The 21598-nt window shown below is 39.8% G+C and overlaps 1 protein-coding gene across 1 annotated transcript in view; it reads right to left on the minus strand.

The window, feature by feature from the left end:
* PLCB4 (phospholipase C beta 4) overlaps positions 1-21598 on the minus strand; it is a 266056-nt gene that overhangs the window by 15639 nt on the left and 228819 nt on the right. The window contains exons 31-33 of the mRNA XM_031934696.1: positions 14344-14459; positions 10336-10411; positions 8012-8187 (exon numbers count right to left, since the gene is read on the minus strand). Of these exons, the coding sequence (XP_031790556.1) occupies positions 8012-8187; positions 10336-10411; positions 14344-14459 (368 nt within the window). The remainder of the gene's footprint in view (positions 1-8011; positions 8188-10335; positions 10412-14343; positions 14460-21598) is intronic.

Here is a 21598-nt window from a genome sequence, read left to right on the forward strand (position 1 = left end):
TTGTGATTTTTGCACATTAATTTTGTATCCTGAGACTTTGCTGAAGTTTCTTATCAGTTTAAGGAGATTTTGGGCAGAGACAATGGGGTTTTCTAAATATACAATCATGTCATCTGCAAACAGGGACAATTTGACTTCTTCTTTTCCTAACTGAATACCCTTTATTTCTTTCTCTTGCCTGATTGTCCCAGCCAGAACTTCCAACACTATGTTGAATAGGAGTGGTGAGAGAGGGCATCCCTGTCTTGTGCCAGTTTTCAAAGGGAATTTTTCCAGTTTTTGCCCATTCAGTATGATATTGGCTGTGGGTTTGTCATAAATAGCTCTTATTATTTTGAGATACATTCCATCAATACCGAATTTATTGAGTGTTTTTAGCATGAAGGGCTGTTGAATTTTGTCAAAGGCCTTTTCTGCATCTATTGAGATAATCATGTGGCTTTTGTCTTTGGTTTTGTTTATATGCTGGATTACGTTTATTGATTTGTGTATGTTGAACCAGCCTTGCATCCCAGGGATGAAGCCCACTTGATCATGGTGGATAAGCTTTTGATGTGCTGCTGGATCCAGTTTGCCAGTATTTTATTGAGGATTTTTGCATTGATGTTCATCAGGGATATTGGTCTAAAATTCTCTTTTTGTGTTGTGTCTCTGCCAGGATTTGGTATCAGAATGATGTTGGCCTCATAAAATGAGTTAGGGAGGATTCCCTCTTTTTCTATTGATTGGAATAGTTTCAGAAGGAATGTGTACCACATTTTCTTTATCCAGTCTATCATTGTGGACATTTGGGTTGGTTCCAAGTCGTTGCTATTGTGAATAGTGCCACAATAAACATACATGTGCGTGTCTTTATAGTAGTATGATTTATAATCCTTTGGGTATATACTCAGGAACAGGATTGCTGGGTCAAATGGGATTTCTAGTTCTAGATCCTTGAGGATCTATCCACACTATCTTCCACAATGGTTGAGCAAATTTACACTCCCACCAACAGTGTAAAAGCATTCCTATTTCTCCACATCCTCTCCAGCACCTGTTGTTTCCTGACTTTTTAATGATTGTCATTGTAACTGGCATGAGATGGCATCTCTTGTGGTTTTGATTTGCATTTCTCTGATGACCAGTGATGATGAGCATTTTTTCATGTATCTGCTGGCTGCATAAATATCTTCTTCTGAGAAGTGTCTGTTCATACCCTTTGCCCACTTTTTGATGGGGTCATTTGTTTTTTTCTTGTAAATTTGTTTGAGTTCTTTGTAGATTCTGGATATTAGCCCTTTGTCAGGTGGGTAGATTGCAAAAATTTTCTCCCATTCTGTGGGTTGCCTGTTCACTCTAGTGGTAGTTTCTTTTCCCGTGCAGAAGCTCCTTAGTTTAATTAGATCCTATTTGTCTGTTTTGGCTTTTGTTGCCATTGCTATTGATGTTTTAGTCATGAAGTGTTTGCCCAGGCCTATGTCCTGAATGGTATTGCCTAGGTTTTCTTCTAGGGTTTTTATGGTTTTAGGTCTAACATTTAAGTCTTTAATCCATCTTGAATTAATTTTTGTGTAAGGTGTAAGGAAGGGATCCAGTTTCAGCTTTCTACATATGGCTAGCCAGTTTTCCCAGCACCATTTATTAAATAGGGAATCCTTTCCCCATTTTTTGTTTTTGTCGGGTTTGTCAAAGATCAGGTGGTTGTAGATGTGTGGTGTTATTTCTGAGGCCTCTGTTCTGTTCCATTGGTCTATATATCTGTTTTGGTACCAGTACCATGCTGTTTTGGTTACTGTAGCCTTGTAGTGTAGTTTGAAGTCGGGTAGCATGATGCCTCCATCTTTGTTCTTTTGGCTTAGGATTGTCTTGGCAATGCGGGCTCTTTTTTGGTTCCATATGAACTTTAGTTTTTTCCAATTCTGTGAAGAAACTCATTGGTAGCTTGATGGAGATGGCATTGAATCTATAAATGACCTTGGGCAGTATGGCCATTTTCACGATATTGATTCCTCCTATCCATGAGCGTGGAATGTTCTTCCATTTATTTGTGTCCTCTTTTATTTCATTGAGCAGTGATTTGTAGTTGTCCTTGAAGAGGTCCTTCATATCCCTTGTAAGTTGGATTTTGGATTCATAGGTATTTTATTCTCTTTGAAGCAATTGTGAGTGGGAGTTCACTCATGATTTGGCTCTCTGTTTGTCTGTTATAGGTGTATAGGAATGATTGTGATTTTTGCATATTGATTTTGTATCCTGAGACTTTGCTGAAGTTGCTTATCAGCTTAAGGAGATATTGGGCTGAGACGATGGGGTTTTCTAAATATACAATCATGTCATCTGCAAACAGGGACAATTTGTCTTCCTCTTTTCCTAAATGAATATCCTTTATTTCTTTCTCTTGCCTGATTGCCCTGGCCCAGAACTTTCAACACTATGTTTAATAGGAGTGGTGACAGAGGGCATCCTTGTCTTGTGCCAGTTTTCAAAGGGAATGCTTCCAGTTTTTGCCCATTCAGTATGATATTGGCTGTGGGTTTGTCATAAATAGCTCTTATTAATTTGAGAAATGTTCCATCAATATCTAGTTTATAGAGAGTTTTTAGCATGAAGGGCTGTTCAATTTTGTTGGCTTTTTCTGCACCTATTGAGATAATTATGTGGTTTTTGTCACGGTTCTGTTTATGTGATGGATTACGTTTATTGATTTGCATATGTTGAACTAGCCTTGCATCCCAGGGATGAAGCCAACTTGATCATGGTGATTAAGCTTTCCAATGTGCTGCTGTATTTGGTTTGCCAGTATTTATTTTATTGAGGATTTTTGCATGGATGCTCTTCAGGGATATTGGTCTAAAATTCTCTTTTTTTGTTGTGTCTCTGCCAGGCTTTGGTATCAGGATGATGCTGGCCTCATAGAATGAGTTAGGGAGGATTCCCTGTTTTCTGTTGATTGGAATAGTTTCAGAAGGAATGGTACCAGCTCCTCTTTGTACCTCTGGTAGAATTTGACTGTGAATCTGTCTGGTCCTGGACCTTTTTTGGTTGGCAGGCTATTATTGCCTCAATTTCAGAGCCTGTTATTGGTCTATTCAGAGATTCAATTTCTTCCTGGTTTAGTCTCAGGAGGGTGTATGTGTCCAGAAATTTATCCATTTCTTCTAGATTTTCTAGTTTATTTGCATAGAGGTGTTTATAGTATTCTCTGATGGTAGTTTGTATTTCTGTGGGATCAGTGGTGATATCCCCTTTATCATTTTTTATTGCATCTATTTGATTCTTCTCTCTTTTCTTCTTTATTAGTCTTGCTAGTGGTCTATCAATTTTGTTGATCTTTTCAAAAAACCAGCTCCTGGATTCATTGATTTTTTGAAGGGTTTTTTGTGTCTATCTCTTTCAGTTCTGCTCTTAGTTATTTCTTGCCTTCTGCTAGCTTTTGAATTTGTTTGCTCTTGCTTCTCTAGTTCCTTTAATCATGATGTTAGGGTGTCAATTTTAGATCTTTCCTGCTTTCTCTTGTGGGCATTTAGTGCTATAAATTTCCCTCTACACACTGCTTTAAATGTGTCCCAGAGATTCTGGTATGTTGTGTCTTTGTTCTCATTGGTTTCAAAGAACATCTTTATTTCTGCCTTCATTTCGTGATTTACCCAGTAGTCATACAGAAGCAGGTTGTTCCGTTTCCATGTAGTTGTGCAGTTTTGAGTGAGTTACTTAATCCTGAGTTCTAATTTGATTGCACTGTAGTCTGAGAGACAGTTTGTTGTGATTTCTCTTCCTTTACATTTGCTGAGGAGTGCTTTACTTCCAATTATGTCATCAATTTTAGAATAAGTGTGATGTGGTGCTGAGAAGAATGTATATTCTGTTGATTTGGGGTGGAGAGTTCTGTAGATGTCTATTAGGTCGGCTTTGTGCAGAGCTGAGTTCAAGTACCGGATATCCTTGTTAACCTTCTGTCTCATTGATCTGTCTAATATTGACAGTGGGGTGTTAAAGTCTCCCATTATTATTGTGTGGGAGTCTAAGTCTCTTTGTAGGTCTCTAAGGACTTGCTTTATGAATCTGCATGTGCCAGTATTGGGTGCATATATATTTAGGATAGTTAGCTCTTCTTGTTGAATTGATCCCTTTACCATTATGTAATGGCCTTCTTTGTCTCTTTTGATATTTGTTGGTTTAAAGTCTAAAGTCTGTTTTATCAGAGACTAGGATTGCAACCACTGCTTTTTTTTTTTTTTTTTTTTTTGGCTTTCTATTTGCTTGGTAGATGTTCCTCCATCCCTTTATTTTGAGCCTATGTGTGTCTCTGCATGTGAGATGGGTTTCCTGAATACAGCACACTGATGGGTCTTGACTCTTTATCCAATTTGCCAGTCTGTGTCTTTTTTGGGGGCATTTAGCCCACTTACATTTAAGGTTAATATTGTTATATGTGAATTTGATCCTGTCATTATGATGTTAGCTGGTTATTTTGCCCATTAATTGATGCAGTTTCTTCATAGTATCAATGGTCTTTATAATTTGGCATGGTTTTGCAGTGGCTGCTACAGGTTGTTTCTTTCCATGTTTAATGCTTCATTCAGGAGCTCTTGTATGGCAGTCCTGGTGGTGACAAAATCTCTCAGCATTTGCTCGCCTGTAAATGATTTTATTTCTCCTTCACTTATGAAGCTTAGTTTGGCTAGATATGAAATTCTGGATTGAAAATTCTTTTCTTTAAGAATGTTGAATATTGGCCCCCACTCTCTTCTGGCTTGTAGGGTTTCTGCTGAGAGGTCTGCTGTTAGTCTGCAGGGCTTCCCTTTGTGGGTAATCCGACCTTTCTCTCTGGCTGCCCTTAACATTTTTTCCTTCATTTCAACCTTGGTGAATCTGATAATTATGTGTCTTGGGGTTTCTCTTCTCGAGAAGTATCTTTGTGGTCTCTGTCTTTCCTGAATTTGAATGTCGGCCTCTCTTGCTAGGTTGGGGAAGTTCTCCTGGATGACATCCTGAAGAGTGTTTTCCAACTTGGTTCTTCTCCCTGTCACTTTCAGGTACACTAATCAAACACAGATTTGGTCTTTTCACATAGTCCCATATTTCTTGGAGGCTTTGTTCATTTCTTTTTACTTTTTCTTCTCTAATCTTGTCTTCTCGCTTTATTTCATTAATTTGATCTTCAATCACCAATACCCTTTCTTCCACTTGATTGAATAGGCTATTGAAGCTTGTGTATGTGTCACAAAGCTCTTGTGCCATGGTTTTCAGCTCCATCAGGTCATTTAAGGTCTTCTCTACACTGTTTATTCTAGTTAGCCATTCGTCTAACCTTTTTTCAAGGTCTTAGCTTCCTTGTGATGGGTTCAAACATGCACCTTTAGCTCAGAGAAGTTTGCTGTTACTGACCCTTCTGAAGCCTACTTCTGTCAACTCGTCAAAGTCATTCTCCTTCTAGATTTGTTCCATTGCTGGTGTGGAGCTGTGATCCTTTGGAGGAGAAGAGGTGTTCTGGTTTTTAGAATTTTCAGCTTTTCTGCTCTGGTTTCTCCCTATCTTTGTGGTTTTATTTATCTTTGGTCTTTGATGTTGGTGACCTACAGATGGGGTTTTGGTGTAGATGACCTTTTTGTTGATGATGATGCTATTCCTTTCCGTTTGTTAGTTTTCCTTCTACTAGTCAGGTCCCTCAGCTGCAGGTCTGTTGGAGTTTGCTGGAGGTCCACTCTAGACCCTGTTTGCCTGGATATCACCAGTGGAGGCTGCAGAACAGCAAATATTGCTGCCTGATCCTTCCTGCGGAAGTTTTGTCCCAGAGGGGCACCCACCTATATGAGGTGTCTGTTGGCCCCTACTGGGTGATGTTTCCCAGTTAGGCTACACAGGGGTCAGGGACCCACTTGAGGAGGCAGTCTGTCTGCTCTCAGAACTCAAACATCGTGCTGGGAGAACCACTGCTCTCTTCAGAGCTGTCAGACAGGGATGTTTAAGTCTGCAGAAGTTGTCTGTAGCCTTTTGTTCAGCTATGCCCTGACCACAGAGGGGGAGTCTTTGGAGGCAGTAGGCATTGCAGAGCTGAGGTGGGCTCCACCCAGTTCGAGTTTCCTGGCCACTTTGTTTACCTACTCAAGCCTCAGCAATGGTGGATGCCCCTCCCCTGGCCAGGTTGCTGTCTCACAGTTCGATCTCAGACTGCTGTGCTAGCAGTGAGCCTGGCTACGTGGGTGTGGGACCTGCCAAGCCAGGCACAGGAGAGAATCGCCTTGTCTGCCGATTGCTAAGACCTTGGGAAAAAGCACAGTATTTGGGCGGAAGTGTCCTGTTTTTCCAGGTACAGTCTGTCATGGCTTCTCTTGGCTAGGAAAGGGAAGTACCCTGACCCCTTGTGCTTCCCGGATGAGGTGATGTCCCACCCTGCTTCGGCTAACCCTCCTTGGGTTGCATCCACTGTCCATCCAGTCCCAATGAGATGAACCAGGTATCTCAGTTGGAAATGCAGAAATCACCCATCTTCTGCATTGATCATGCTGGGAGCTGCAGACCAGAGCTGTTCCTATTCGGCCATCTTGGCAGGAAGCCCACGGATTTATTTTTTTAAAGTATTTTAGTAACTAGGTCATGATCTCTTCAAATGACTTCCTAAGCAATTCAATAATTAGTGTATTTTGTTTTTTCCTTTCAGATATTGCCTACTGTTGTGAGCTAATGTTTTTTTCTTTATTCAACAATATAAAAGAAGATTAGACAAGTGCCATGCTGTATTCCATGAAGTATCTTTGAATAAAGGTAGGCACTAAAATTTGGCATTGTAGCAATCATCAAAGGCAGAATGATGAACACACCTTTCTGCATAATAAATCAAGAGCATTTCTAAGGAAAAAAGAAAAGACAACTTCTAATCCTATAGGAGTAAATAGAATGCTTTAAAATGCATGGGGGTACAGCACATTATCCCACAGAAAATGGAGCATGCGAGACCTCATTTAGTTGCCTCAAATGAGAATTGGAAACCATGGCAAAAACACTTTGTTCTTGTGGCAGTATCTGTCACTCTAAAGTAACACTGGGAATTTGGGCATGCAGCCAGATAATTTATGAAGTTGGCATTAAAAACACTTTTTGTTTGATTTATTTGTATAATGCTTCTATTTTCTACTCCTGTTGTGTCTCAATAGACCCTAACTGTGGCATACGGTAGGCACTAAGTGAGAACCAAGCAAGCTGCAACCGAGCTATGATAAAGATGTAACAAACACCAACCTTCTTCTGCTCAGGGATAAGTCCAGCTCATGGCTTGCAGTATTTCAAATGCAATATTCACTTTGCTGAAGTGGGCACAGGCCAAAATAAACTGATACTTTGCTGTTTCTTAATCAGGTCTATCTTTCCAAAATTCACAGAAGTCCTAACACTGTAAGGAAGGGAAAGGGAGGCTCTCTCCACAGATAGCCATTAAGTGATCAGAACCTGGTCACTCTAGGAACTCAACTGATTGATCTTTATCTCTCTGTGTGTCTTTTCTTCCTAAAAGACTCCAGATCATTCTCCAAAGGCCAGTTCCAGCCCTACCATTCTGAAAAGTCTCCGTGACCACTCTGAAAAGGTAGAGCTCCTCTGAGCTGGATGCCCTTAGTGCCCATGACATTTAAAAATATGTGTCATATGCTACTTTGTTATCTGATTTAACTTTTCACATGGGTGTAGTATCCTGCCAACACCTGTAAGCCCTGTAATGGCAGGGGCCATTTCTTTTTTCTTTTTTAAAAATAGACATGTCTCGAACTTCTGGGCTCAAGTAATTCTCCTGCCTTGGCCTCCCAAAGCACTGGGATTACAGGTGTGAGCCACTGCATCTGGCCTGTGGGGGCCATTTCTTATAGCTCATCTTACTATAAGAAATGCATAATCAGCCATATGATGAGATACACGAAAGAGCTACATGTTGTATGTCAAATTGATTTCACTTATTACTTTGGTTCTCTTATATACACAAAATCAGCTTTTGTTTTTAAAGATTAGATGTTAACTCTGGAGATGGCAATTCCCCCACCTGTCATGGGACAGTTTCAGCTGCTGGGTTTGCTGCTCGTGGGCACTGATGAGTAGCTTTTTCAGCAGCTCACACTGCTGGCTGAGGTGCAGGTCTCGGATTTCTTGCTCCTCAGCACTGTGGGTATTGATCATTTCTGACCATTCCTTTGTGTGCTGTGCTACAATCTCTTTGACCTGTTTGGAAAAAAGGGGACAGTGCCATTGTAATCCTCATAGGTCAGGTACGAACCCAAAAGCACAACATTATTCAGATGTTTCAGATTCTTCCCACCAATTTACTTGGTGAATCATGAGACACCTATAACCACCAAAAAATAATATGTATTAATCAATGGGAAGCAGGAAGTTATTGCTTATTAAAATAAATCAATTGCTTTGGCTCTGAATAGTTAACTGTGAACCCTTATTTCACTGCCTCACACACTTTGTTTTGTTTTTTGTTTATTTGTTTGTTTTGTTTTGTTTAGACAGAGTCTGCCTCTGTTCCCCAGGCTGGAGTGCAGGGGCATGATCTCGGCTCACTGCAACCTCCACCTCCTGGGTTCAAGCGATTCTTCTGCCTCAGCTTCCCAAGTAGCTGGGATTACAGACGCGTGCCACCACACCCAACTAATTTTTGTATTTTTAGTAGAGACAGGGCTTCACCATGCTGGCCAGGCTGGTCTTGAACTCCCAATCTCAGGTGATCCACCTGCCTTGGCCTCTCAAAGTGCTGGGATTACAGGCGTGAGCCACCACACTCAGCCACCACTCTGGTTTGTGCAGGCCTTGGTAAATTGTCCTTTACCAATTCTATCAGGATTATCTTTATCACTTTATGTTTTTCCAGCTTCACTTTCCGGGTTTTCAGAAGATTTCACATGTCTGAATAGAGAGCTGTGTGTTCTTTTATTTCTGGATCATGACTTACTGTGTCACCCTGATAGATACTAGGGCAGAAAGTCTTCCCCACCCAATATCCAAGCTCTTTGCAATGGGGTTTTGCAGTGCCTCTTGTCAAGAGCTGGAGTCTATTTCTCCAGCTCCTTGAATCTGGGCGACCTGTGACTTGCTTTAGCCAATGAGATAGTTGCAAATGTGATGCAAGCAGAGGCTGGAAAGTACTTGCCCTTCTGCTATGCTTGGATCCCTGTGACTACCCTGTGACTGAGCCTGTGCTAGCCTGCTGGAGGTTGATAGATCATGTGGGAAAACAACCAACAGCCAGCCAACTACCAGATACATAAATAAGGCCATACGCCCCCAACTGACTGTAGATATACAAATGTCTCCAGCCAAAATGAGCAGAAGTACGGCCCAAATTTCTGACCCACTGAATTGTGACCTAATAAACTGTAGTAGTTGTTTTAATGTGCTGTTCTTTGACACAGTTCATTATACAGCAAAAGCAAACTGATACTGTTGCCAAGGCTTCTCTTATTGATGCCAAGCATCTAAGAATCATGACAGTTTGCACGACTACTAATTCCCAAACATTCCAGTTAAGAAGAGATAGGTGCCGAATAACTCTTAAAGACACGTGGCTTACTGCCTCTGTAGAGTTCATGCCCCACAAAATATATAGCCACCAAGGAGAACATCTTGAACAGCTTGGTTGCTCCATGCATGCAGCAGAGCCACTGGGCCAGATGACACAGCTGCATATAGATAGATGAGGCTGGCTGGTTTGACTACAGCTATTTTTGGGAGCTTTCTTTAACAGCTGTTGTTGGGTTTTTTTTTCCTTTTCATTTAAAAACTATTATTCCTGGAAGAATTGTTTTTGTTCTTAACTGGAACTTAACAATTAGTTCTCCAAATGCCCACAAACTTGATTAAAGTCTCTCAAGCTCCTACTTTCTCCTGTCTTTAAGAAAATGTGAGTAATTAGGCTTCTCTTTTAGAATATCACCTCTTAATTTTTTCTCATCCCAAATTTCCATGTAAAGTTAGGATGGAGTAAGTATCAACTACCAATTTGGGTGGTTTTCTGTCCTATGTTTAATGTTATTTCTATAGGGAAGTATATTCTGTATTTTATATAATGTTTCCTTTTAGTATCTTCATTTATTGTTTTACTTGATGCCTCTGAGGCAGGCAACATAAATATTGTTAGTATAGTTCAACAGACAAGACAAAAGAAGATGTTCCATGAAATGTCTCTTAAAGCCAGTGAGACTGAGGCAAATATGAACCCTGGGCTCCCCTGACATCTCAGATCAGTTGCAGGCTACTAGACCAGCTCTGGGCTACTGTTATTTCTGATTTATAATAGGTACTCCTTCTAAAAAATTACAAAGTGTCTTCTGCAAGTCACTGCTACAAAAATGGCCATTGTCTTACCTTAGATTTGTGATCTGATGTCAGCGTCTGAATTTTAATTTCTGTTTCTTTTTTCATTTCAAGACAATTACTTCCCCTGAAAATGGAAAGTTGAAAATGCATGCCAGAAATTAGATATTTTCCCATTCCCATAGGTCTTTGCTACAAAGCTTTCTGATGAAGATAATATATTCATCAAATAGGAGATGTCATGGCTCATTGGGCAACACTGGTTTTTCTAGTAATAGATTCACACCTTACAAAATATTATCTGTTTCATGATTACTCAATTCAACCACTACACAAAGAGGCACTTCAAACCTAACAATTATTTCATTGTTAAGGGGCTGTTGTCAGTTTCCATTTTGGTTCCTGTTTTTCTTCAAGCTATTTTTCACTTATTCAATAAAATATTATTTGGGATGAAAACTGGAAAATAGGTCCTCAGCCTTGAAGTGAATTTTTCATTCTTCCATTTGGTTATAAAGCCAGATTTTTGTCTTTTAAATATGCCAGTGAAGGAGAAAATAGCAATCCTTGGCACCATAGGGCAATTTTTGCTTCTTATTCTATTGTGAGTAGGAAATATATGCTAGGCGAGTGCCCAGCAACTATTACTGCTTATTTCAGTGATTATGTCTTCCTTTTGGAATATCCACATTGCTGCTGAAACAAGAACAGGTCCTGAGCTTCGTCTTTAGCATGTATACTCTAGGTTATTATAGCTCAAGTGAGAATGCTTCATTATAATATAATTCTGAGTTCCTCTGAGAGAATCATTACTCTAAAAATGTAAGGTCTCGCATCAAATCTAGCACTTCTCAATGGCTGGCACTGAGCAAGTTTCTTCCCTCTTCTTTTATTTGGTGAGTTTGCAGCACTGCCGAAACATTCCCATGACTTAATTCTAGACCAATCTTTCACAGTAAATGCAATGAGAGATTTTATTCAACAGTCTCATCTGTGGGTATAAGGGTATGCACTTGTAATATTTATATAAAAATCATGATTTTATTTTCCCCTTTCTAGTCCATCAACCTTCTTTATATTCGGGCTATGCAAAATAATTTCCATAATTTAGAATTTTCCCAAGTTTAGCTTGTCTTTCCTTGTTCCCTCATTCATCTTTTTGCCATCATCTTAAAGATCCTTGAGTGGAAAGCATATGAGAGGTAGTCATTAGCCAAAGCTGGAAGCACTTGAATAAAACTTCCCTTTCCCAGGTCAATCGTTCCTTTCAGCTGAGTAGGTAAGAGTAAGGGAAAACCTTTCATTTGTTTCAAAAATAGATCCTACATGAGAAAGCTCCAAGGACTGTCACAGTTTCCCCTTTCACTAACTCAGTTGCAGTTAAAAGTCCAGGGAGGCTGGGTGCAGTGGCTCACGCTTGTAATCCCAGCACTTTGGGAGACCAAGGTAGGTCGATCACTTGAGGTCAGGAGTTCGAGACCAGCCTGGCCAACATGGTGAAACCCCATTTCTATTAAAAATACAAAAAATTAGCTGGGCGTGGTGGCATGTGCCTGTAGTCTCAGCTACTCAAGAAGCTGAGGCACGACAATTGCTTGAACCTGGGATGTGGAGGTTGCATTGAGCCAAGATTGTGCTACAGCACTTCAGCCTGGGCGACATAGCAAGACCAAGTCCAGGCAATCTTGATACCACGGTCAATATTAATGATGAGAAACTCTCCTCAGATATGGCTTCCAGAAGAAAGTATCTGATGTCTGATTTTGAAGTACCTTTTAATGTATTGCTAAGATTCTGCTGTTTAGAGTACTTGGAAATGCTCTGTGTGGAGAGCCTGGTAGGTAGGAGTGCTGCAGTTGACAGCACAGGCTCAGGAAGAAATCTACAGATTAGACTTTCCCAGTCTCACCTACATTTAGGATAAAACAGGGCTTTATTTGTTGAGAGACCTCCAAGAGCACTCAATAGCCTGTTTTGGAGGGTAAGTGTCACACCAGGAACATTTCTATTAACCATCAAGTTTATAATAAGTTACATTTTGATCCCACATTATCTTTGAGAGTAAAAACAATCATGAGGTAAAGATATAGTTTATCAGTTTTTTTTTTAATTTCTAAAGGTAGCACTCATGATTGATTGAATCCAAAAATTGTACTATTATTTTTAGCAAAGAAATTTACTCTATGGTGCTTGCGTCTGAAATCTCCTTAATAAAGATTTTTGGTTTGGTTAAGCCAAAACTGTGTTTCTAAATACACCAATCCACAAAAATGCGTGAAACATTTTTTGAAAAGGTATCTTGTAAATATAAATAACCTTATTCTTGGAGAGTACTATAAAGTTGTCAATAATTTGCTCCTTGGTATTAGAGTCTATGTCACCATCACTTTCAATATTATAGCCTAAAACGTCATTAAATATGAAAAATTAATTTACAAAAAAGAAATAGGCCAAAGCTGATGTGGTTACAATCTAGAAGAATCACAGCTCCTCAAAACTTACTGCAATCACTACCAATATTGCCACATGAGCTCTGAGGTGGGTGACTCACTCACTTAAAATACAGATCAAAATGTTTTCTAAGCAACAGGCACATTTCTGCCTCAACGATACACAGTGAAACCTGCGGGGAAAACAAAAGGCAGATAATACATAATAACAGATGCTCAATAATCAGTGCCTGATTTGTATTTTTCTGAAAAATACAACTTTAATAAAAATGAAGGTACCTCTCAAATAGTGAGGCCTGAGTCCAGGGCAGGCATTTTAGTTACCCACCGTTTACTCCTCAAGCAAATTACATTGGTTTCATGTCATGAACTTAGATCTTGAGATCTGAAATTTCAGCAATACGAACCAATGTCCAAGAAAATTATAACCACCATAATCTGTTCTGTTTTCAGACCTTAATTTTCTGGGTATATCTTGAGTGACTGTTAAAACAAAAAATAGAAAACAAAAACCAAACACCAAAAAACCCAAGTATGAAAAAGAAATCTCATTCTCCTTTTCTTTCATGCCAAAGGTTGTGGAAAACTAGAAGACATCAGCAGGGACTGAAGGAAAGAGATAAAAAACAGAGAGAACCCATGGAGAAGGTCAAAAGGAGGAAAAATAATTTCTCAGATAAATAGAATGTATGCATGGTCTCACGGAATTTTCCCCAAAGTATTTATAAAGGGAAAAAAGTATCCTGAGAGTGCAGAAACCTGTCAGATACCATCTTAACCACATCATCCAGGTTAACATCATCAATAATGGGACACATCAGTGTCACCCCCCCAACTCCCCAATATCATGGACTGAGAAGGAAGCAGCATCGCTTCCGTGGTGCGCTTGCCACAAATGCATAACCTCACTCTCATCATGAGAAATATCAGACAAATCCAAAAGGAGAGACATTCTACAAAACAACTGACCAGCACTCTTCAAAAGTGAAAGTCACAAAAGACAGGGAGAGATTGAGGAATTATATACTAAGATGACAACTAAATGCTATGTGCAATTTTGGAGGCGATCCCAGAGTGGAAAACAAGCACTTGTGGAAAAACTGGCAAAATGTGAAAAATCACTGTGGCTTGGTTAATGGTATTGCACCACTGTTAGTTTCCTGGTTTGACAACTGTACTATGATTATGTGAGATGTTAACACTTAGGGAAAATGAATTAAGGGTATAAGGGAACTCTGTACTATTTTGGCAACTTTTCTTTAAATTTAAAATCAAAAAGGACAATCAATTCTCAGAGTAAAGAGGTATTTTTTTTTCAATTATTTGAGGCTAAGCTTTCTTTCTCATATTAGAACTAATTATGATGAATTAAAAGATTTCAGAATCTCTGCTGAGAACCTTCCCCAAACCAGAAGCTACATCCACTCATTGCCCTGTTATGATGTTAGAGCTTTAAAATGAATGAGTTTCTTACTTTCCAGGGATAATTTTTAATGATGAAAATCAAGTCAACACTAAGTTCTTCCTTGACCTAAACAGCAGCAAAACTGTGGGAAAAGACAAAATATAAACACAGAGAAAGTCTTCAGAAGGAAATAAACAGCATTACCCCTTCTTCTTCATTGCCTTCTCTAGGATTTTCTCATGAGTCGACTTCTCTTTGTCATACTGTGCCACAATTTTGTCAACTTGCGTGCAGTGTAACTTCTGCATGGTACTGTGCTCCTGAACAAGAAGGATTTGCAGTTACGAACTGGACTTTTAGCATAGCTCACACCATATAGGGCTGGCGTCACTTTCCAGCTTCCCTAGAGTCTTCATTTAGAAAGTCAAGGAGTAACCAAATCTGAGAACAGTGCAGATTCCAGATCTCTCATTCAACGCTAGTTTTTTTGTCCAAGGGCATTCCCAACTTGGGAGTCTCTAGCCTCAGTCTAGTGAACACGCCCAATTCAAATGCACCCCTGCTCAGCAATGGGTAGTGCCAATCATCTCGAAGTCCTTTCTTCTACACATACACACCTCTGTAGTATTTCCACCCATTCATCTCTGTTCTGCTGTTTGAGGCATGTAATTAGCCTACTGCCCCTTCCACACATTAGTCCTCAAACATGCAAGTTCAGCCACCATATTTCTTCTCTTGTATATGCTAAATGTAACTATTCATCATGTGACATGGTTTCTAAACATCTGCACATTTTGGAGCTCTTGAATGCCATCATTATATAACGAGAGTCATCACTGTGTTCGTCACCAGAAGCTGAATTTGAATCTACATCATTTAATATTTTCACTGGCTTACTTATCTAGATGCAGTTTATGAGGATGAAGTGTTCAGGAGCTATGGTCTTCTGTTTTACAGACATTTAAAATATTTTCCCGTCTGCTTCACATAATCATTGAAATTGGGGCTGCAATGCTTTGGAAAGTAGGCATTTCAATATAAACATTATTTCTTCCTGGACAGAGAAAAAGGCATTTGGCTACAGCCAATGACTTATATGAAATCAGATTTCTTTAGCTGCTCAGCCTCCCAAGCACAGAGGAAATCGGTACGATCAGAAAGTTCCAACTCTAAATGATACTTGATGTTATAGCCTAATCTTACTCTGGAGAACGAGAGAAATGGGATGCTATTCATGACTGGAATGGGTGTACCTGTTGTTCTGGTTATATAACCCCTCTCACAGTCATCTTTCCTTTCACTTATTGAAAAAAATGAGTGACTTAATTTAAAAGCAAATTTATTTTCTTTCTAAGGTAGGCTTGACTTTATGCAAATCTAATTCATCAACTTCTTTTAGAGGTTTCAAAACATATAAATGGGGAAGGAATTTTTAAGTCTTTACCAAGACTTCTTTAATTTCCCAGCTACTAAGTGAATTAACACAGGACTTGATATACAATTCATTTATATACAAAGTCCTTAGAAATGCATTCATGCACAAGGCCTCAGCATTCTTGTCTTTAGGAGAAGGAGTGGAGAAGGGTGATGCTGGATAGGAAGATTCCCAATATAGGAACTAAGAGTGGGGTCAAAGGCTAGGTGGACTTGCTGTGATCTGGGCTTACGGTAACAATGTCTTGCCCCATAAATCTAGCCATATTACCAATGTGAGTGCAGCTTTGTCCAATAAACACATTTCAGCCAGAGCTTCTGCAATGTAGCACTGGGTTAAGGACATGCATTCTTCAGTCCTGGGGTGAGTCACTTACCTTTCCAGAGTATGCTCATCTTTATAATTGGGATAGTGATGCTTACTTCATAGGGTTGTTAGGATTAAAAGTAAATCTAATGTAAATCACATTTTAAATGTGTGTTACAGCTTATTCCAAACACAGTGACATACAAACCTATCTATACTATTCAATACCCATGATAACATACAGAGAGTGACTTGAGACAGGGATATCAATCAGACTAATTAAATAAATCTTTCCTCCACACTTGATCTACTGCTCCAGGAATAGAGGAACATGTTGATGTATCTCTGAATATATTTAACTACTCTTGTAATACCTTGGTACCTACTAAAATGCCCTCCTCCTAGTCTTCTTTCTAAGATTTAGAAGTCATTATGGTTGACGAACACATGTGTTAATTTTTCCTGGGCAAAAAAAAAAAAATAAATAAATAAATAAATAAATAAGGGGCTTTCTGTAAGTCTCAAAATATATCAGAAGTGCTACAGTCCTATATTATCTTGTAAATATCACTGAAATGAGGGTAAAGACTATTTCTTTAAATATTTTAGTGCAGAACAGGACAAGTGGAGACTTTGAGGCTTGGAAATAAATTGACACAGATCTTATCCTAAGAAAATATGTTGGTGAACCTTATTAATCCAATTAGATATGAGGAATGGGGCTGTTTGTACCACAAAGTTGTTTACGATGGATTCAACTCTATGTAATATGCCCTACAAGGGCAGGGCAGGTCTTTTCTCTTTACCAGTACATGGCACAAAGCTTGGTACAAAGTAGATGCTCAATAAGTATTTATTGCATGAGTAAAAAGTCTGCATGGGAAAATAGCAAGAGGACTTAGACTGTGGTCCCAGCTCAGCCAATAATTAACCAACTGCCCTTGTGTAATACATATAAATCTTCCCAGGCCTCAATGTCTTTATTAGAAAACTAAGTTAGGGCTTGACGCAGTAGCCCATGCCTATAATCCCAGCACGTTGGGAGGCTGAGGCGGGTACATCACCTGAGGTCAGGAGTTCAAGACTAGCCTGGCCAACGTGGCGAAAACCCATCTCTACTAAAAATACAAAAATTAGCTGGGCGTGGTGGTACACACCTGTAATCCTAGCTACTCTGGAGGCTGAGGGATGAGAAACACTTGAACCCGGGAGGCAGAGGTTGCAGTGAGCCGAGATCATGCCATTGCATTTCAGCCTGGGCGACAGAGCAAGACTCCATCTCAAAAAAAAAAACAAAAAAGAAAAGAAAAGAAAACTGAGTTAGGTACCTTTGCCTAACCTAATTCATGAGTTGCTTATGAGGTGCAAGGTTACCCAACGTATGCAGAAATAATTTGAAAAACTGAAAGCATATTGAATGAAAGTGATTACAATTAATGTCAGTAACAGGAAAGCTGGTCCTGAAAAATTGTCTCTGTTTCTCTTTTTACTCAAAACTCCATCCCTGTGCAGCAGGCAGTGATTGCTGAAGTGTTTCACGATAACTTGATTCCCAGACACCACTTCTCCTTTCAGAAAGAAATGGGGATCCTAATTACTGATTTCCATGTGGCTCCGGTCAAGTCTCAGCTTCTTGTGCTATAAAATGAAGGAGGCATGAAATGATCTCTAACTCCATCTTAGCTTAAAAAAAAAAAAAAAAAGTCCATTACTGATTTTATTCTTTTGGTCCTTAGTTAAATCATGAAAAACTATGGAAGAGACATACATTTCTCATTCATTCAAGCCAAGAGTACCAAAATTAAATGTATTGACTTAAAGTCAATCTTAACTGGGACATTTTGGGGAAAAAACATGTACAGCATTTAGAAGAATTTGTGTACTTTTCTTATCCAAGTTAAGAGTAAATTCAGCTTCTTTTGGGAAAAACTGCCGCTGCAATTCATTCTTGTGACTGATGTGACTATGGGCGTGAATGATCGCACCACAGAGGGTGCTGAAAAATTGGAGTAAATCATGTTTGCTTAGTATGTAACTCTGAGATTACCAATAGGTGTACTCTGCGGGCAACCGCTGTGTCTCTGCCCCTTTCCACTGCAAAACCAAGTTACAGGTCTGGTTCTAAGGTCTGACCATGAATTAAAATTGATGAGTTTAACAACAGTGTTGGTGCTGTCATCTAAATTGCTTGCATAGCAAAGAGAAAATTTTCCATCAGTAGCTTTACTAAAAATGCCAGAGTTTACTAGGCTTCTCAGGCATTTCATTTGACTCATTTAATGTTGATGCTGCAAACTGGTAGCCTAAGGACCGTATCCAGCCTGCAGATGTAGTTTTTAGTTTGGAGTTTTTTTTTGCCTACACGGTTTCAAAAAGAGGTTGAATTAGAGGCTGATAATAAAAGATTAGGAAATTCAGATAAGCTTTCTGATTTTTTGACTCTCCTCTAAGAGAACATGACTGGCCCATCTACTCTCCAGGCACCAATGGTGGTAGCTCAGTCTGACTTGGCCTGTGGATAGAGATGAGTGCTCCCAGCTTTTGTGGAGTCAACACCTGGCCAACTTCCCTCAGCTACTTCCTGCGTGGTCCCCATAGGCATTTGAATTGTAATTCCACTTCTAACATGTTATGGAGATATGTATCCAACTTTGGGTTTTACATTTTTGGCTCTAAGAAATTGACCTCATTGGACAATTGAAAAACATGCCTGTCTCTTAATGAAAGTAACCGTAGCTCTGGATCCCAATTAGTCATGTGCTGGGGGAGGATTATTATTAATTAATTCTCCTTTTTCTGTGTCTCATATAATAGACACTTGAAAAACCATTACCCTAGTTTCCATTTCGAATTGAAGTGGTTCTAGAAAGTAAGAGACAAGTAGAAGTCTGATTGCCGGTACACTCAGAGGGTCAAAGGCAGTTGACCATTGCCATTTTCCAAAAATAGGCATTTTAATGAGCATCGTTATATCCATTTGGGGCACAAATGGTCATTACCCCCATCTTTTCTTCTCAGTATCCTAAGAGCAAATCACACACCTAATTGCAAATGGCAGAACCTCACATTTACACCACTGTTCCTTTTCTATCTGGTAGCTAACCTGCAAGTCTGGAAATAAGCTGGCCTTGGGACCATATATTTATTTCTTAAACTGCTGAGGTTTAGTTCACAGATTCTCTGCTTCCCTTTAAGTCTAAAAATTAGAATTATTTATCTAGGCCAATCTTTTGGCTTCTCTGGGCCATCCTGGAAAAAGAATTGTCTTGGGCCACACGTAAAACACTGACACTAACGATAGTCAATGAGGTAAACAAAACAAAACAAAACAAAACAGGTCTATGCATAAATATTACAATGTTTTAAGAAAGTTTACAAATTTGTGTTGGGCTGCATTCAAAGCCACCCTAAGCTGCATGTGGCCTGGGGGCTGCAGGTTGGACAAGCTTGATCTAGGCTAATATGTAAGAGCTGAGATCTCCCTACAGTCACTGGATATAGACTAAATACTAGTCCCTGTTCTTAGCTACCAAGTGCTGTCTGGGCCAGGGGCACAGTAGTAGGGAGAGTGCAGCCCAGGCCATATTTCTTCTTCAGCAGGTCATTCTATGACATAAGGTTTTGGGGTGGTAAGACTTAGCTCTATGTTGGGTGGCTGAAAACTATTATAAAAGAGCTGAAGATGTCCTTTCACAGAAAGGATGGGGGAACTAATTCTCACTATTATGTGGCAAGAGGGTAAAACCTGTTTCTTTAGGGAGGCTTGATAAGCGTCTTTGCAGGCAATTAGTGGGGTTTCTACTAAGGGGTCAAGAGAAAGTAAAAAGTGCTACATAATGTTCCTAAAAAACAGTCCTCAAAATTTAACATGCAGAGGAGAGGAGTTTATTTAAAATGTATTTCCTATACTCTTTTCTTAGGGATGATAGCTAAGTGTCAGGTAGGCACTAGAATACGTATTTTTTGTAAAGCCTCCAGCTCTTGGCCCAATGACCTTATGTTGAAAAACCAGTCCTGAAGGAACCCAAGACATCTTGTGCCCTGATAGGTTCATGATTGCTCTTAAAAACCTGTTACTGAGACCATAAAGAAAAAGATGTGTGAAGAGAAGAAAAATTAGTGTGGGAAACATCAGAGGCAGCTGAGTGTAGTGGTTACAAGTCTGAGTTCTCAAGTCAGGCTGAATTTGGTTCAAATCCTGACTCCACCACTTAAAAACTAGGTGATTTAATGAAGTTGTGTTTTTTTAAGTATTAATAAGCTAATCTGTTGAATGGCTGACAGACTATAAAAATGGCCACAGTTATTTCCCTTTCTGTATCCAATCCCACTTCTGATGTAACTTTGAGACTTGTCCAAAGGTAGAGTCCTCATAAGGCCAGACTTAGGACCTACTTTGGCCAAAAAATGAGGTGGAAGCGATGGTGTGTCAGTTCTGAGCTGGGGCCACAAGAAACCATGCGTGATCTGCTTGGTCTCTCGGGACCCCAGCCATGTGAACAAGCCCGGCCTAGCCTGCTGGAAGACAGGAGACCACATAAAGCAGAGAGGAAGTGGTTTAGCAGAGGCTGTCCTAAATCAGCCAGTCCTCCATCTGCCAACCAAACTGGTAGTAACAGCAGATTCATGAGTGAATCCAGCTGAGACCAGAAGAACCATCCAGCTAAACCCAGCGCCAACTGCTGATGCAGAGAATTGTGAGCCAAATAAATGATCATTGTTTTAAGTCACTACAGTTTAGGGTGGTTTGTTACCCTGCCAAAGCTAACCGATATAAAACTCATATACTCATATAATTATGGTACTCCTTTATATAACTATTATGAGAATACCTAAGAATATGCGCTTAAGCAAGTATCAATATGTATAAGCTAGTATTGCCACTTTAAAAGTGTTGACTGACAGAAAAATCAGTGTTAGGATAAACACATCATATGGAGATCAGGCATGAAGTATGTCCAATGGTAATAGATTCACCACATTGTGCCCCTCTCTTTAACCAGCTTTTCAGTTTTCAGTTTTAAAGAAATGTTTTTCTTTTGCTTGCTTTTTTGTTTTGTTTTGTTTTGCTTTGTTTTGTTTTTGAGACAGTGTCTTGCTCTTGTCACCCAGGCTGGAGTGCAGTGGTGCAATCTCGGCTCACTGCAACCTCCGCCTCCCGGGTTCAAGTGATTCTCCTGCCTCAGCCTCCCAAGTAACTGGGATTACAGGCACCCGCCACCACGTCTGGCTAATTTTTGTATTTTTAGTAGAGACAGGGTTGTGCCATGTTGGCCAGGCTGGTTTCGAACTCCTGACCTCGGGTGAGATCTGCTTGCCTTGGCCTCCCAAAGTGCTGGGATTACAGGCATGAGCCACCATGTCTGGCCTAAAGACATGTTAACAGAGCTGGCATCAGTATATATTAGGCAAGTAAATATTCATTATATTCTTCATCTTAGAAGTTAGCTTGGACAGGGCCTGATGGCTCCAGGGAGTTAACAGACAACTCCGATGTAGGTTAAGTTCTAAAAACTGAGGAGCATCCTTTCTCAGTCACAGTCATGATAATGAGCAATGTATCAACACTGTCCAAAGTTGATAGTGATTTTCCATAATGTCCCATGTGATGTCACTGCATTTGACCCAGTGAGGGAACTTGTCCACTTAGTGAAGCATCCCATATCCTACACAGGAGAATGCTGCAAGAGTATGGATTCTGGACTCTTGATTTTGGTT

The sequence above is a fragment of the Piliocolobus tephrosceles genome, chromosome 20, assembly GCF_002776525.5.
Source record: "Piliocolobus tephrosceles isolate RC106 chromosome 20, ASM277652v3, whole genome shotgun sequence".
NCBI lineage: Eukaryota > Metazoa > Chordata > Mammalia > Primates > Cercopithecidae > Piliocolobus > Piliocolobus tephrosceles.